Source organism: Strix aluco, chromosome 5, assembly GCF_031877795.1.
Source record: "Strix aluco isolate bStrAlu1 chromosome 5, bStrAlu1.hap1, whole genome shotgun sequence".
NCBI lineage: Eukaryota > Metazoa > Chordata > Aves > Strigiformes > Strigidae > Strix > Strix aluco.
In genome coordinates, this window is record NC_133935.1 from 56,392,484 (window position 1) to 56,410,655 (window position 18,172).

Here is an 18,172-nt window from a genome sequence, read left to right on the forward strand (position 1 = left end):
GCGTACCATCACTGTTAATCATGCCAGCAACCGTGTGCATAGCTTGAGGAAACAGGGCTATTAGTTAATTACAGCAGTACAGAGAAAAAGTCTGATAAACATCCACATCTTGCCAACACTGAATTTTAAAAATGTGCATATAAAAAGTGCTCATTTCTGGGTAAGCCAGGCTGGTAGTGAGTACATAGTAATGGAAGAACAGTCAAGGATGATGTATTGTTGTGCACTGGGTTGGGTAAGTCAAGAATAGTTTAGCTCTTGGGAAAGTCTGAAGGCAAGTGTGAGATAGAAAGAACCCAGGGTAACTACTGCAGGGAAATCTCCTAGGAAAGTCATGTCATACAGCCAGTACATCTATTCTAATGACATCAGTAAAAATGTAAGAGATTGTTTTAAGCCTGAGCACTCTGGATCTGAAAGGCAAACCTTCAACAGGGTGCTCCTTAGGAAAACACAAAGGATTAATATCTAGATGCAGTCATCAAATGGGGCAGCTATATTGCACACAAACATTGCAGCTGGTCTGAATGGGTTGTAGAAGGCAAAAGCAAAGGAGAGAGAAGAGGAAGAGCTTCAAAGGCTTGGTGACTGACAACATGGTTTCTAAACCCCACAGAGAACTGAGTTTAGGTAAGCAAAAAAGAAAACACTTCTCTATCTGTTTTACAAGCTTGAGAGTGGAGTCAGCAACTCTACTTGCTTCATTTAATTTCTGCACTACCAGTTCCTCCAAGGGGTAATGGCAGCAAGCAAACACCAGGAATAATACAGCAAACATTCTCCATAAATTAGTAACTTGATTCCTCAAGTCGTTGTCAAAACCCAGCTAGGGAGCTCAAATAAACCCCACCTCACCTAGATTCAGTGAGGGTTCTCAGCTTTATCCTCACAGGAATCTGTTACCAAACAATGCTTGCAAATATGACCGCTGTCTTACTCAAACCTGAAATAGTAAATAGAGCAAATAATCCCACTGACCCACAATCTTCAGTTCAGCATTTGCATAAATAATTCCATGCGTGTTTTCTGCTATACATTGGTACATGCCGGCATCGTCAAAGCTCAGACTTTGCATTCTTAGTTCACCTTTCCGGAACTAAAACACAGAATCAATAAAACAACAAGATATTCATACAGACTACATATGCTGAAGAATTCACACCCACCCACATTTCTTTTTTTTTTTTTTTTTTTTAGTCACAGCGTTCAGAAGAGAGTCCCTCACACAACATTCAGGCACTGATGAGATTTTATTTTACCCATGTTATATTTCAGTCTTTGTGACAATGTGTTCACCTTCTCTTTTCAAAGAAAGATTCAGTGTCGATTGACATTTTTCTGGAAAATTCATAGCTGAGTGGCACTAGATACATCTATTCTTCAGTCCACTGTTACCATACCAATGCAAACACTACTGATTCAGAAATAAGAAACAAGAAATGAAAGTCATTTCATGCACATAAGCTTTGTTTTGCCATGCTCAGTGTTCAGTATGTTTTATTGTATGCACATTGTTTTACAACAGTAAAAGGTCAAAGCAAGTTGTAATGAGGTAGGAGTTTTTCAGAGGATTCCTCTGGGAGATACTAAAAAATTTTGCATTATTTTGTTTTAATATAAAAAGAAAATGTAGTAAATCAAAATAAAGTACTTGATCTATTTCTAAAAAACTGTATAAAAATGCACAAAGTGCAGTGGGGTAATATGTAAATTAATCAGTTTTTGAAAGATCATGTTAATAAATCCTGTTTTCTTGTGAAAATCAAGCTGAAAAGCTTTGTATATGAGTTAACTGGAGTGCACAGAGTAGAGGAAGATTAAAAGAATACTATTTATTTGAAAAAATAATAGATTAAAGGAACCATATTTCCTGTACTGTTATATTGAAAAAGATTTAAATCAGAATTTTTATAAGAAATCTTTGTCTTGTGCTAAGTGAAATACCTAATTAAAAGTTATCTGATTTAGAAACAAGCAATATTCTCAGGGCATTTTAAATATTTTTGCTATTTTGCATTTGGAAATCATCTCATAATATTAAGATACAGCATAATCTTCTGGTGTACTACTGGAGGATTACACACCGCTTTCTGCAATCCAGTATGCAGCTTTTGCCAGTGAAAGACAAGTTCAGTGGGGACTGTCAATTCGTTTGCTAAATTACTTGTTTGTAATAACTACTGAAGCTAGAAAAGAGCATTGGTTTTTCTCGTTTAAGCCATCTCCATATGGCAGATGGTGATATCCCTGTTCTCCCTCCAACCTCTCACATTTTTCTTAAGATACACAGCCAAAACAACGCTGCCTCATTGTCTTTTTTTGTTTGCCTGCCAAGATCAGTGTCACCACAGCTCAACAGATGCAGCATTACATTGTGCCCTCTCCCACTCTCTTTGTTTTTTAATAGCTCATCATACAGTATAAGCAATGGATATTAAAAATGTTATTGAAATGTCTGGACAGAAAATCTACTTTGTTTAAACAAAATATCCAATGCAATAAACCTAAATTATCAAAGGGTACTCATTTAAACTTCACGTCACCTAAAATAATGGAATTTTGCAATATTCTCTGGCTAGAAAAAATGAGAAAAAAGGACATGATATAGGAACACTGATAATTTAAAAATTACTCTTTCTTCTCTTGTCTCCACTGACTGCATTTTGTCTTACCTTTTTAAATAGACATGCATGTATAATGTGGTCAAAGGGATTATTTTTAGAGAAGTTCATAGACATTTTTTTTCCAGAGAGAAGAAAATAGCATTTACTTAAAAAGGCCTGGAGAAAGAGGGATATCCACCACCCTAACATGTGGTCAAAAGACAAGTTCATAACTCAGAGTTGAATATTACATAGCCTGAAGAAATGCATTTCAAAACTGCAGATTGAGATAAAACTTTAAAAAAAAAGATTTTAATGCCTAATGGAAGTGAAATCAGCAAATATTTGTACCATTATAATTGATTGTCTTTTACCCTTTTAATAGTGCATGCTTCAAAAAATTGTTTCCATCAGCTAATCAATCAATCCTGCGTTATCTATGGCAATATACTTACCGAGGCACCATTCTTCAACCACCTAATTGTTGGAATAGGCTTGCCCGTAGCTACACAAGGCCAGTATAGGTCGCTGCCTATATCCTTCTCTGTGTCATTGATATGTTCTACCCACTCAGGAGAGGCTGAAGAATGAAAAACATGTTGCCTTGTAAATATAGCAGATACATATTTAATCAGCATTATGTTCTGTTAATTCCACTGCTTCTTCCATGATACTTAACAGGCAACACAAAGTAACGATGATAACTCGGCAATGTACCACCAGCACAGGAAAAAATGAAGTGAAGATGTTTTTGTCTTACCATATAGACTCAAAATAATTTCAAACTACTTTTTATGAGAAGAAAATATGAAATTGAAATAATGGTTCATGAATGTCCAAAGACATAAGACATTACCACTTACACTGACCTGTAGATTATACAATGTGGAAATTACTCAATAACACCATAAAAATAGCTAAATGGCACGAAATTGTGCAAAACCACGTATGTACTGAAAGGGTATCCAAGAAAATATTCTCTTGGTCCAGAGAAGGTATTTAAGAAATCAATATTGAAAATGCCCCAGCATTTTTGCTTTTGATAAGCAAACGAACCTATTTATTAGCTTTACCCATTACAAACAGTAACAACCTTCCCACACCAATTTTGATTTTATCCCACTGAAGTTCAGGCACTTAACTGGGAGTATTAACCCAGATGTTCTGTACAGTCAATGAAAAGAGACAGAAATCTTCTGAAGGTAATTCAGATGTTATGTACAACCTTTTAATGCCACAGTTTTGTGGCAGTCTCAGTCAAGGAGTCTGGTTACTTGGGATCATTCCATTATGAGCAGTAAAATACAATTTTTTTGTTCCCTCATTTAACCAAATGCATGAAGGGAAGGGACAGAGGCTTGAGGAATAAAGAACTGAGTGTAGCTAATAAGAGAGTTAGAAAAGACAAATGAAACGAGGAAAAAAAGAAAGCATAACAAACCTAACGGTCTCTTTTTCTTCCTGGAAGTTCTTTCACTTCAAGTACTCTCTCTATATTTAATTTCAATTATGCATAATTATATTAATACTAACACACGTTACTGTTAAGGTGTATATACAGCTATCATAACCAGGCAAACTGAGTAGTTTTTCAATTAATACACAAATGTTATGCCTGGCATTCAGTGCATGAATTTTGATTTTGCTCTATTAGCTTGAACAACAGTGTGTCAGGATGATCCTATGAGTCAGCACTGACATCAAGTGTGAAAACACAGGTATTTCCAACACAAGTAAAAGCGACATAGGTTGTGAAGAATGAAATTGTTCTACCTACCTTGTACATAAATTCTTGCTTGATGTTTATCTTTTCCTTTATAGTTTTCAGCTTCACACTCATAAAGTCCTTCATCTTCATACTGAATATTGAAGATCTTAAGAACTGCACCAGACATGCTTATCTCAGCAGTGGCTGGCATGGGTTCAAGGTATTTACTCCATCTGAGTTCAGGAACCGGACTTGAAAAGGTACAGTAAAGTACAAATCAGCATGTTCAAGAACTGGCTGTTAAATTGCAGGCTACAAAAACGTGTTTGATGATGAAACGTGTATTTTCATTCCCCTGAATGAAAGCAAATAGTGCTCTACACTAACTTTGAAACACACTTACTTTCCAAGAGCAAAACACTCCAGTGTAACATTTTGCCCCAGGAGAGCATACGTGTCCTTGAACTTCACCTTGATATCAGCAGGATACACTTTCGCACCTAAAATGAAAAAAGAGATTCTCAGAAAAGGCACAACAGAAAGGAACACAGCTTTTAAAACTTCCACAGTTCAAGAAAACCGTTCTTAAAATTCCAGACAAAATTGTTCTTTATAGTGAATAAATAGCCTGGCCATCCATTAAGTCTGATTTATCACTGAACTTTTAATAGTAAGGCAGAATTGTTTTACTCAGCAACTAGTTATCTTTCTCTGGACAGTAATGCCTAACATTTTTTACAGAACAATGCTTTAACATAAAGTCATTTACTTGCATTCGAAGTTTGAAGATGTACTCTGTGTGTGGGTAGACAAAACCCCGAGCCTCTGTTTTCCACAAATTCTTTTACTGGATGGAACATTTTGAATTATTGGGAATTTAAACTCAGTATTATCTTAGTAAGGGTATGAAGGAGCTAGAGAGCAAATCTACAATTTAATGAGGGCACAGAGATGCAAATGTAATCAAATCTACCTACTAGTGATCCCTGTAGGACTCCTCTTGCAGTTCTTCTAGATGCAGATCTCAGTGTGAGTATTGGCCATGGAAAATTTGGACAAAGATCACTGATTTGTAATTACCCAAATTCAATCACAGTTCTTTACTGTAATATGGGAAATTTAACAAATAAAAGGGTCACTGAAATCCTGATGATCAGTTTAGGAGACTTTAGTGACTGACAGTCTGAAGTGGCAAAAGGGAACTTGGTTACCATTTAGAAAACGTGCAGTTTTCATGAAGAAATGCTGGAGAATAATCTAGTAACACAAAGTCACACAGGTAACTCAAACCCACACAGGTGTCTTAGGGGATTGGCCATGAGACACAAAGTCCTTAGGCCACCGTAAGACAGGAAATCTCAGCAGGGGAAAAGGATTTTCCATTTTCACGGGGGATTTCCTGGGGAAAAAAAAATTAATTCCTGAAGCTGTTTGTCAACTTTTACATAAATTTTCTGCTTCACACTCATACCCCTTTGAACCAATGCCAAGACCAGAAAAGATATTAAAGATTTTGGGATGAGTACAGGGGCTTATCACATAAAAGAGACTGGGACTCTGGGGATGAGAACTCTGTTCTTAATGATACGAAAGGAAATTCATGAATCAATCCAGGGAGATTTCCTTCACAGAGTTTTCATTATGGATGGGAATGATTTGGACCTCTGTATCTGGAAAACTAGACAATGTTGTGCAGTAGCCATTATAACTTGCCATATAATTCTCCTCACAGAGCTGAAAATAGTTATGAATGAGCAAAATTAAAATACAAACAGTTAGAACACTGGACATACATAGTATTTCCAATGAATACTTACGATCAGACTGTGGAATAAGTGGAATAAATTTACTGAATACACTCTTTGTTATTGAAGGGCTGGACACAAAACACGAATAATTGCCCTTATCTGATGCTTCTACATTTGCAATGTAGAGATTGCCATTCGTCTGTGACACAAATCGTCGTTTGTCCAAAGCAATGAATACTGGGAACTCATTTAGAAGCCAGCGATAACTGAGATCATCTGGAAGAAAATATTTTCTAGTCAATATTAAAAAACAATACTATCAACTACTTAAGCCATGGAATACTGTCTGCACAGAAATTACTTCATTCCAATTCCTAGCTTATAGATCTCTTCTACAGGAGAGGCAGATATTTAAGAGAGAATATACGTGCCTCAGTAGCCAGCTAATATCTGTCTACACCGAACATTGAGGTACTGTTGCCAGGAGCACAGATTACTGGGGACCCAGCTACAGTGTGCGCAGCTCCCGATGGGAACAACCTTCCCACAGGAGCCAGGGATGGTGGGAAGAGATGGGCAGCTGGGTCTTGACCTCATGCAACTGAGAAGCTCGGAAGTCCTCACCAGTTTTGTGATTTAGAGAAAACCTTAGAATATTTTAACTAGCAATACACCTCAGTTCTTCAGTTCCTTGCAATACTTAAACAGAGTATGAAAAGTAAAACATTATCCCATTTCACAAGGTAAAGGAGATGCTAACAGCCAAATTCAGCCCTCACGAAGGAACTGCAGATGCTTGAGGTTAAGGGCATAGTCCCTGCAGAGCCCTTCAGTAGCTAATGATGAGGAAAAGGCACTTCAAGAGCATAAATCACGTCATCTCTGACCCTCTGGCGGTGCCTATTGCTGTTCCATTTTAACAGAAGCCCATGATCATTTCTGTTGAGGTGACTTCATTAGGTGGAATGAAGCTGGACTCTGTCCAAGGCCAGCCAAAAGTCTGGTATGACACAGTGACACGTACTCAGGTCTTTTGAATGGTAGGTCAAGTCTCCCTTCCGTTATCCAGATTAGTGTGACTAATTTTATTTGTAGTATCAAAACCTCTTCACAAATTCAACAATAACCTTTATATATGGTCAACTACAAGCATATATTCAAAATAGAAACGTAACCTAAATGGTGATTCTGAAGCTGCATAAAATCTACTGTTTAAGTAAACTTAAAGAAAACTTTTAAAAATATATATTAATTTGTCTTCTACTCTTAAGCAGTTGAAAATGAAGCACTTTGAGCTGAATTACCTGGGTAGTGGTAAGGGGGCTCACAAAGAAGCACTGCTCCAACACCTTCTCGCACTTTAACCTCATAGCGTTCTTCAGGTGGAAAGGGATCCAGATCTAGTTTAAAAAAAGCAGAGGGAGGAAAACTGGGTTTTTCACTACAATAATTTTTTATTTTTTATTATTATTATTTTCAACTCTGTAGAAATTAATATAGAAATACAATATATGGCAGATAAATACCTGTGAACCCATAATGCCAGTTTTGTGCATTTTAACTTTGTTATTATCAAGTGCAATGGATTTTTTTATAGTATTTTAGTCATCACAATCGCAAATGCCAGGAAAAAAAAAAAAAAAAGCGGTGCAGATTGTATCCCTAAGAGTAGCCAGGTGAGCTACATTTGAAGAAGGAATCCCAGGAAGAGAAAGAAAAATTCTTTTAGGTTATTTTTCAACTGGTTTCTCCAAAATGCAAGTTCAATTCTTTACTGTAACTTAAAGTGGTTTCTCTAAAATGACCCAGCTGACCTCCCTGACAACTCCAGCAGCCAGTTAGCTCAGACACATCTTTTGTGCCAGAGATTTGGGACAGAAGTGACTCAGATCCCAGGAGAAACCTTAGCTGACCCTCTTTAAACCAACTGCCATGCAGCAGGATAAAGGGACTGTTGTAAGAAGATAAAGAAATAAGTCCTTCATGGAGCTACATATCATCCCACAGACTGTGGGAGAACAGTAATGGTATCTGCAGCGATAAGATGACAGTTATATGAGTAACTTCAGGTAGGTCAATAATTGCACTTTGCTGCTTCTTTTCACTCCCATTTTGTGTATCCAGTCTGAAATGAAACTATAAACATCTTGAGGCAGGGAACGTCTCTTGTGAAGCTTCTCTATGTCACCAAGCACAGGGAGACTGTAGAGATCCTGACTGGAGTCCTGCTCTAAATGCTACTGTGGTGTAAACAATACATTCATAACAGGCAAGTGCACAGCCTCTGAATGTAATATTCTACCATAGAAATCATCTAAGCTAACTTCATTCAGATTACTTAGCTTTATTCGATGGCAAGCAGATATCCAATTCTACTAAATTCCCAAGGCTGGCTCTGAGATCTAACTAAAACTTAAGTCCAAGAGCAGCCAGTCAGAAACAATAAAGAAAAATCAGGATAGAACTATATACAAAAAGAGATTAAGCAGAAAACAAGAGACTATTCACTATTGTAAAATGCAATGTATACTTAGATAGATCCAGTACACACTCTACATTATCTAAAAATAATTAATTCCTTAACTTTGTAACAATTACTACATTTATTAAATATGGTACAGGTAAAGGATTCCTCCAAGGCCAACCACATCTGTCAGACCTGGATGACTATAAGAATCTATAAAACTAATGTCATTATGCTTTGTCAAATGCATGAAAAAAACTCTAGGAGAGTTACATCAGTGTTCAGGGAAAGACACCTCTCCCGACTTCTGAAATACTAATGTATTCTGCTCAAACAGACCAGAAGATAATACAGATCTTTCCAGTGACTGACTGGATCTTGACTGGATCAGTGCCTAAATGGTAGACGTTGCAATAGGCCCCTGTAAGGACATCTGATTATTATTTTACATAATTTTACCCTGTGCCTTAGTGCAATCACAGAATCACAGAATCACAGAATTGTCTAGGTTGGAAAAGACCTTGAAATCATCCATTAACCTAGCACCAGTACAAGAAAGAAACGGGAACAGGTTCAGAGGAGGTCATCAAGATGGTCAGACACTGGAGCACTATGAAGAGAGGCTGAAGGAGCTAGGCTTGTTGAGCTTGGAAAAGGGATGTCTTCAGGCTGACCCAGTCCCCAGTACCTACACGGGAGTTCTGGAGAAGATAAACCCTCTTTACTAAGGTGAGAACAAATGATAGTCATCATAACTCAAACCCGAGGAAGCTCAGACAGGATGTAAGGAAACAGGTTTTTACAATCATTAACAGGAACTTGCTGAGAGGATGGGATCTCCACCCATGGATGTTTTCAGGACCCTACTGGAGATGGACCTGAGCAACTTGGTCTGAATTCAGAGTTGAACCTGCTTTGAGCAGGTGGTTGGACTGGAGATCCCCTGAGGTCCTTTCCAGCCTGAAAAATTCTCTGACTCTAAATTCGAAAGATAGAGAAACCCAGAGAGTTCAAACCCTCTGCTGATGTAACCACAAGTCATTGATGCGCCACTTCTTTTCCCCTGTCATCACTTCTGGAGTACTGTATGTGTTTCTGGACATGTACCTCTTCCTCAGCTAAGTGCTGCTTGCACAATCCCTACTGTGAATGTATTCAATTCTCCACAACTAGCTCCCAATTAATTTGGAATATTCTTTGATAAAAAATAAATTAAGCATACCATACTGACTTAGTAAAAATTAGCTACTTGACCAGACAGGTTTTGTAATCAAAGCCAAGGAAGCTCTTCACACAGACTGGAATACATCTATTCACATAATATCTGCAACAGTTTGAGTATATTCCCATTCCATTTGCCAGCATGGACCTTACTACACAACTACTTTCTATCTTCAAAATACTGACTGATCTTTCCTGAAAACATCAGTTTCCTTGTTGCAGACCTTTTGATCATCTTGTAAACTTGCCACTATTATTCATTTCTGCTTTCTTTGGAACAGATTAGTGTCTAAAATCTCTTGCAGAAATAGGAAAAAATTAAAAATTACAATCATTAGCCACAAATGTGTTGCTAATTTGACACTGCTTTGCATATGGACAGTGTAGAAAGGGAAACCTATCACTGCTTTTAAGTTATTTTAGTTATTTTAAGTTTACATTTGAAGTGTAGACATTTTGTTTATAGTGTCCTTGAGTAACTTTTGAAACTTAGGGACAGCCACCACAAATTTATAGACATAGGACAGGCAATTTATATATAAAAAACATTATGTTAGTCCCGAAATAGAATGGTCTATGTCAGGTGCAGGAAATACTGAGATGTAATTGTATACCTTCTTCCCACTTATGAAATGCTCTGTAGTCTGATTGGGACTTGATATCTTCTTTGCCTAAGCACTACTTGCTTATTACTCAATAATTATAATAAGTGTGATTCCATGAACTCTTAATTGGAAGACATTCATTTTTATCTAGAATGAAAGAATTAGCATAATCACTGCACTCTTATACGCATACAGCTAATATCTATAAAGTATGGAAATTTCTCTTTCTTGTTGTTCTTGCACCCTCTCTTCTATGGAATTGTGTTTTACTATTTTAAAACTGTTTCCCAGCAAACAGAACAGTGTTTCACCTCTAATTTTGCTCAGCACACACTAAAAAGCCACTAAATATTCCTGCAGGATAAAATTCCTTCCTTCACCAGTATGTATGTAACAGCTAAAAGATTTTAATGGGTTTTAAAGCACTGGATCTAAAAAGATCCAGTTCTATTAGAGACAGTGTTCTCAGACAGATTTATTGACATGAAATTTACAAGAGAATGTGGCTTTTGTTCCATAATTCCCGTGAATTTGACAGCAAGACAAAAATAAAATGCCTTGCTCATGTACAACTGGTCAAGACATTTTTGAATTCTTCTAAATGGTTGTTCTAAATGAACTCTTCTAAATGGTGATTTTTCAATCAGTTTATGCACAAGCAAAGGAACAAAAACTTCCACTAAATATCAGATATTTTCTCTATTAATTTTAGCAACTCTATATTCAATTCTTTAGAAACAGTGACTGTGGAAGGAAGTGTTTTTTATATGTGATCATAAAAAGGAGAGAGAAGAAATATAACAGTGTAAAGAAGAATGAGAGTAGAATTTCTTTAACAGGCATTTATCAGTTTCCAACTATCTTTTCACTTCTATTCCTCGCCTCTTTGCCCTACTATCATTTAAAAATTTAAATATTATATATTAGGGTTCTGTTCAGTATAATTGTCCAGTACACTATCAATGTTCAGCTCATGCAGTCAGTGAGCTGGGAGGCAGGAAAACATGCCCCAGACTCTTTTGATTCTACTTTTTTATCTATTATGTGTGTTGGTTTCATTTTAAGTAGCTACAGCTACTGTTGTAACTTTTATCCTACTGGTTGTTCAGGACTAGCACCATTGATGCCTGCTTTAGGTATATCTAAATATCCTGTAAACTGAATTTTGATGTTCTCTCCATTAAAAGAAAGTAAAAACCTGGTCTTCTATTCATTCTAGAAAATGCACTGGGTAAAATACAGACTGTGAATAAATCAGCTACGATGTGATCCATCAGCTCATTACAGCCTCTGAGTTTCCTTGATATGTGTGGTTCCACAGTCTTATAATTACTAGCAGAAAGCAGAACTTTTCACTTCATCTCTGATCTTATACAGTAAAGGAGAGAAGTCTGCTCATGGAGGCTGCTGAAAGACAAGAGGGGCACTAAGCACTTAATGTCAGGATTAAAGGGCACACAAGGCTTTGTGAATGGTCACCAGTGAGAGTGGATTCCTTTTTTTGTCCTCTGATGAAAAAATATGTCCAAGGAAAAAAGCATCTTAAGGCAAAATAAAATAAAAATTCCAAACACTGTCTTCAGTCAGTAAAATTTTACATTACTCTTCATATAGTACATCAGTATTTTACAACGGAAGTATTTGTTGGCTGTGCAGGTCTGTGCATATGCATGCATTCACAAGACTGGATCGTGATTGTCAGAGGCTGACAGAAATGTCCCCCAGCAGGGTCTTCACCGTAGCCTAGGAGTCAGGGAGCATGCTTTACTAGCGAGAGACACGCCTTCCTCCTGCAGGCATCCCAGTTGTGTTTGCACTGCAGCAGCGCCTCATCACCATATGCCCCCACCTGCGTCTTTCTTCTGCGACTATTTCCCCTCAGGTTCTACCATAACTTAAAAAGAATCTGGAAATTATTATCTCAAGATCTGGCTCCATGAGTCTCTTCAATTAATAATTTAACAATAACTCACTGAAAAGGATATCATGTCAGCTGAATGTTAAAGAATATAAATGTTTACAAAATTTATTTTGTGTTGATCTCTGCAGACTAGGGCACTTAAGATATTGTTTTTACAGAGTAATACAGCTATAGCACATGTTAGCAGAAGACACTGTAGTGTAAAACATTGGGCATTTCAAGCTAACTATAATGTTTCTACGTTATGAACGTAAACATTAGCTTACATCCAAAACTCAGAGTGGCTTCACTGCTTCTGACAGTTCCAAAGATATTCGACACTACACAGACATATTTTCCAGCATCCCTTGATTTCTCTGGATTATTGATAACAAGTCTGCCTCCCACCATACTGTAGCGATCCTTTGTTAAATCAATATCCCAGTTGTTGAGTTTCCACCTATTAAAAAAGAAAAGCCAGATGTAAGATTTGGCCCAAAAAAACAAACCTGGTAAGAAATGTGATTTGAAAAATAACTCATAAGTTGTGATACACTATACAGGAAGTTATTAATATAATTCTCTATATGTTTTAAGTTTTTCTTCAGCAAGAGCCACATAGAACTCCATAAGCTCTTTTAAACACAACAGTCACAGTCTGCTTTAGCCTTCTCAGAGATGTGGCATAGGTTAAAACCTGCTTGCTGGCCATGCAGTAAAGGATACTTGAGCTGGCTGTGAATGAGCTAGCTAGTGATCAAGCACTGGGATTATAAACATATTCTCAAATAGTTATCTAAGGCCAAATTGGCTAAGAAAATACTCTGAACCTTTAAAGTAAGGACTGATGAAATTTTTAAGAGCTTTTTGCAAAATTGCTGTAGGGGATGAAAATGTTTTGTAAAGCCTAACGTGCCAGTGAAGTCAGGGCAAAACCAGTCGCACTACTTACCACATTCAGAAGAGACCTATTTACGACATTCAGAAAATTGCTGGACACTCTCACCTTCATTACTGTAAAACCGCACAGCCAGTTCACTGAGTCACTGTATCTTTCACTTCATGGACTCAGAGGGGAACTCAGTGGCCCAGGTCTGGCCCTTACCGATTTCTACTGATTTAAAAAGTTAAGATACATGGAGTGGGAACCCATTCATGACTTATATCTATACCTATGTCCACAAGGGGGAGCCCATAACCTTCTTTGAAAGGAACTGCACATTTCCTGAACACAAATAGGAAAGATGCAACTTAAATCCATTTAAAGATCATAAAATTCTTTCAGTGTAAATAATACTTTGTCACAAAGTAAAGATAATTGTTAGTGTTTGAAAATGAGAGCGCATACCCTACATGTTCCTTCCTTATTGATGATGTACCAAAATATACAGAATACTTATCTGGAAGCTGAAATTGCAGTTGTCATAGAAAGAAACAATAATAAAAGTGGTATTAACAAAAAGTAAATTAAGACTAAATAATGAAATGGCAGGATTTTCAAGATGCAGTAAATAGCATTTAAGTCTTACAGGATTTTAGAGGCATCACTTCAGTGCTGCGAGACATACTACATGTCTGTATTATGAATAATAAATCCTCTGTTCAGAAATATCTAGGAATAACTGTCATAAGGACAGCTTATGTTGCAGTGAAAAAGCAGCGAGAAGGACTTATCTACCTCTGAGAGGAGAATTTTGGCTCATGAACTGCTGAAGGGCTAAGAAATTAAGACAATACATCAAGGTAGACTAAAATAATGATGTCAGGAAATAAGGAAAGTGGTCTTATTCTGTATTGCAATTATCATCACATCAGCTATCGGCACTAATTGTCAGATCTGTTCCTACACAGAAAAGTTCTGGAGGTGCAAGAGAATTCTTTGAGAGTGACTTTACTAGGTCAAATTTTGCAGAGTCCCTGACAGATAAAGAATAACACTAAAATTTACGTAAAGCCTGTAATCACTCTATAGATGACATGTTTACAAAGTCTTGCAGACAGGGTGTGGGAGTCTCTGGACAGGCTGGAAGTGATGGGGAAGTATATCAGAAGGGTACCAAATCGAAGTGTATCTGATCTCTCCACACTTCGACTCCTTTTCAAGCATGGGGAGAGCAAATATGTGCACAGGAAAATGCCATGTAGAAAACCTTGTAAAGGTACTAGAGCCAGGGATCATATTCAAAAGGGGTATTCTAGTTTCCCCTCAAATCCTTCAATCACAAGTGGTTCTGTACATGTAGACAACCTGTAAGCATATTTAAAAAAAAAAAAAAGGCAATGCACACTAGCTAAGCTGTTTTGATGGAAGAATACCATAGTTGACCACAATACTGTAACAGATTTAAAAGAATGCCCAGCAGACTCAACTGCTTTTTCTGTCCTAGAAGCCAGAGTCTAGGAACACATGTGAGTACTGAGGATAATTTAATGAAAAGGATCTCTTTTGCTGTCAAGAAATTGCACCTGTCCCTTAGTATGATGACAGCAGTTTTCTGCCCATGACTAGGTTGTAAATTAGTCACGGTCTTAACAGTGACAATCTTAAGTATATTTCTCTGTACAAAATGAGCAGATAATGGCTGACAAACTCATATGGATGCCCCAAGATCTCACAACAAAGCAGAATTGCTCTGCTAATAACAACACAATTATTCTGAAAGAGGTCATGTGTGAATCTCTACTAAAACTGGTTGAAACATTTTTTCAGAATGAAATCTTTCCTATCTTCAGTAGCATAGCTAACACATCCATGAGAATCTCTCTACAATATGATGGATGCAGAAGCAACATAGGATGTAGAATATCCAGGTCCAACAGCCAGTCCTCCTTTTTTCAGAGTAAAATAGGATAAAAAGCTGTTCTGAATCAAGAAGAACAAGGACTTGAACCTCAGTTATTCTTAGACTAAACTAGAAAGATAGCCTCTTAATTATTTTTTAAAGGTCACTTTTTTTTTTGTTTTGCTGGATCAGTATTCCTTTCAAAAGCTGAAAACATTTAACACAACACGAATATCCTGTTTACAACACTGTCCAGGCTTTTTGGCAAACTGAATCAAGGTTGATTCTTACTCAAAAATTTCAAATCTCCCCATTTTTCCTGCCTTGAAGACTCTGTATTGACCTGTTAAGAGAGTCAATCATTTAATACCACAACCTGAAACACTCACTGATTAAAAGATTTAAGACCTGAAAATCAAACCAAGAGACGTTACCTGTAAGTAGGAAAAGGAATTGCTCGAGCTCTGCAGTTCATTGAAACTTGTCCATCTGAAGATTCTTCTGGATAGATGGTATCAATGGGTTGCTCCTCAAAAACGGGTCCATAACCTTTGTTTCCTTCCTCTGAAAAAATGGTAGAGTTTGAAATTAATCACTATTTAATTAGTAGTCAAACGGAAGGTGAATTTACATCACTCCTTTCAGATTCAAAATGTGAAGACTAAATAGTGAGTCCCCCAAAATCAAGTTCTATATCCATCAACAAAACCAGAAAAGTACAGAAAACAGAAATGCTGGCCTTCCTTCACTGACTCCTGGTTCATTCCTGCCTTCTGAGAACTAAAGTAACTCAAACTATGTTCCTGTAAAACTACCTTCCCTGCCTTCTCCACTGACATCATTAATTATTTGTCACAGTTTATGCCAAATGTGATAGAGATAATTCTGAATTGAAGATATGCCCTTTAGGAATGCAGTAGACCATCTTATTTCACAGAGGCCAACAAATTCTCATCAAACAGGTCCAGATCCAAAGCAACTATCCAAACACTAGGTGTTCCTGATCTTACAACCTAATCGGTTCCAATGGTTTTATATATTCAGAAAGAATCTTTACTGCACCTGACAAAAAACCCTGTATGTTGGAGATCAAAGCTGAGAATTACATTGTTTCCAGAACACACTTCTGTCTTCCCTTTCAAGCTCAGGTATATGCATATGTTTTAACTTTCTTCCCTCCAAAATAAGATTTTAGAAGAAGTCCCACATTGAAAATAATTGAAGTTTGTGAAGTCAAGCACTTAAAGGTGAATAAATGTCAAACAGGTTTGACAACAAACTGGTTTTTTTTAAATCTTTATCCTCCATTTTCTGATGCTGTTGTAAAGGTTGCAGGCTCTGCCCACCCCTGATGCATTCCCTTCTCAATGCGTACAAGACTGCTCTTTGTGGTCTGTAAAAGCAAGACTAGGAGCAAAGGTGGAATGCTCTGGGAAAATTCTGCTCAGTAAATCCAGGATGTAACTGATTTTTCTGTGAGAACGGCAAATGTGCATTCTAGGTACAGAACGGCACTGTAAGGAGATGGTGCGTGCTCCGTAGAGATAAATTTTTTAGACAACACAGCTATCTAATTCTCACAGACTGAACTAACAGTATGGACACTTGCAAACAAACTCATGGCAAAAGCAAAGTACTACATGACTGCTACCAAGTTCACTTGCCATTCAAGTTCAGAGCCTTGCTCCAAATCCTAGAGATGCCTAGAGATCTGGAAAATGACTGCAAGAATCTTGTAATACAAGGGAAACAAACAAAACAAACCATTTTCCTAATAAGATCTTCAGAGATGGATTAATCATTTTAGCTTCAAAATTTCCAAAAGCAACTGTTAAGGATGTAAAAATCCTAACATTTTGCAACAGTTATCTGTGTGTCTATAAAAATCTACTACATGTCTTGCAATGCTACATTTAAAAAATCTTCACAGATAAAGAGATAAACTAGCAATGTAACAGATCAATGTCCTTAAATCAAATTACGATTTTGTACTCATCCCCTTAAAAGTCTTGCCTTTGGTTATAAAACATTTTAGACTAAATTAGATGGTTTTTAGAACAACTAAAAGAGAAGAAATTTCCATCTATGTAACTAAATAATGTAAATTATGTCAGTGATAAATATCATATATACATAAAACAATCTTTCCGCAGATATCTCTTTTATTGTTCTTAAATTCCATATTCATAGGTAGACACTGGATTACAGCACTAGCAGAAGACTGGTTACAAAGTAAGTTCCCTTTACAGTTCAAGTTTGGGGAAAAAGTCACTGTTTCGCCTGGGGACAGCAGCAGGTCCAGAAGGCACTGTTATGCTGCAACACGTATGGTCAGGCAACTTTATTTTAAAAAACTAAATCATGTAATGAGAAGTCTTTCAAAGAAGCAAAGATGGACAACTAGAAAGAAAGGCAGAGCTTCTGAAGACTGGTCTTCTTTCTTTGATATTTTAAAGTACAACACTATGTGAAAATCTACATATTGCTAGATCAAAAAGAAGTAATTTCAGACTGAAAAGACAAGAATCACGTATTTGCTTAGAGCCTGGAATGACTGAGACACAAACTTGATGGCACTTTCTGTGCAGTTCTTAAATACGAATACAGAATAACAACAGCCTCTAGCAGCAGATAGCTGTATCATATGCAGCTGACTCTTTCCACCTTAGGACTCAAATGATGTTACAGACCACTTAGGCATTTCATGGCATGCATTTTTAATGCTGCCATCACTATTAATTATACTGAGTGAATGTCTGTTTCTCACACCTATCGAATATGCTTTATAATGGCACTTCTGCTGCAGTCTATTACGAATCTGGTTTCAGATGTCTGGCTGAGCAGAAAAAGATACGTGGACTGAATGTCAGGTGTGGCAACCAATAAACCTTTCATTCTCAGATGTGAGTGTGGACCAGTGATACGAAACAACACGGGGGAGAAAAGAGAAGAGAAAGTGTTTGTGAAAAGATCAACAAGCAAGTGAAGTACCATGCCTGTGGATGAAGTTCGGAGAACGCAGAAGGGCAGACTAAGAATGCAAGGAAAAAGATCAGTTTATTGAAGTTGTGCCTACAAGAAAAAGGGAAGAAGTAAAAGCAGGGAAAGGAAGAAGGAAATGGATGCATTAGATAAACTGA

At 37.1% G+C, this 18,172-nt stretch overlaps 1 protein-coding gene across 1 annotated transcript in view; it reads right to left on the minus strand.

Annotated features, from left to right (window-relative positions):
• Positions 1–18,172, minus strand: part of CNTN1 (contactin 1) — a 262,071-nt gene that overhangs the window by 67,189 nt on the left and 176,710 nt on the right. The window contains exons 4-11 of the mRNA XM_074827442.1: positions 15,467–15,596; positions 12,537–12,709; positions 7,364–7,459; positions 6,129–6,335; positions 4,715–4,811; positions 4,381–4,562; positions 3,059–3,183; positions 979–1,096 (exon numbers count right to left, since the gene is read on the minus strand). Of these exons, the coding sequence (XP_074683543.1) occupies positions 979–1,096; positions 3,059–3,183; positions 4,381–4,562; positions 4,715–4,811; positions 6,129–6,335; positions 7,364–7,459; positions 12,537–12,709; positions 15,467–15,596 (1,128 nt within the window). The remainder of the gene's footprint in view (positions 1–978; positions 1,097–3,058; positions 3,184–4,380; positions 4,563–4,714; positions 4,812–6,128; positions 6,336–7,363; positions 7,460–12,536; positions 12,710–15,466; positions 15,597–18,172) is intronic.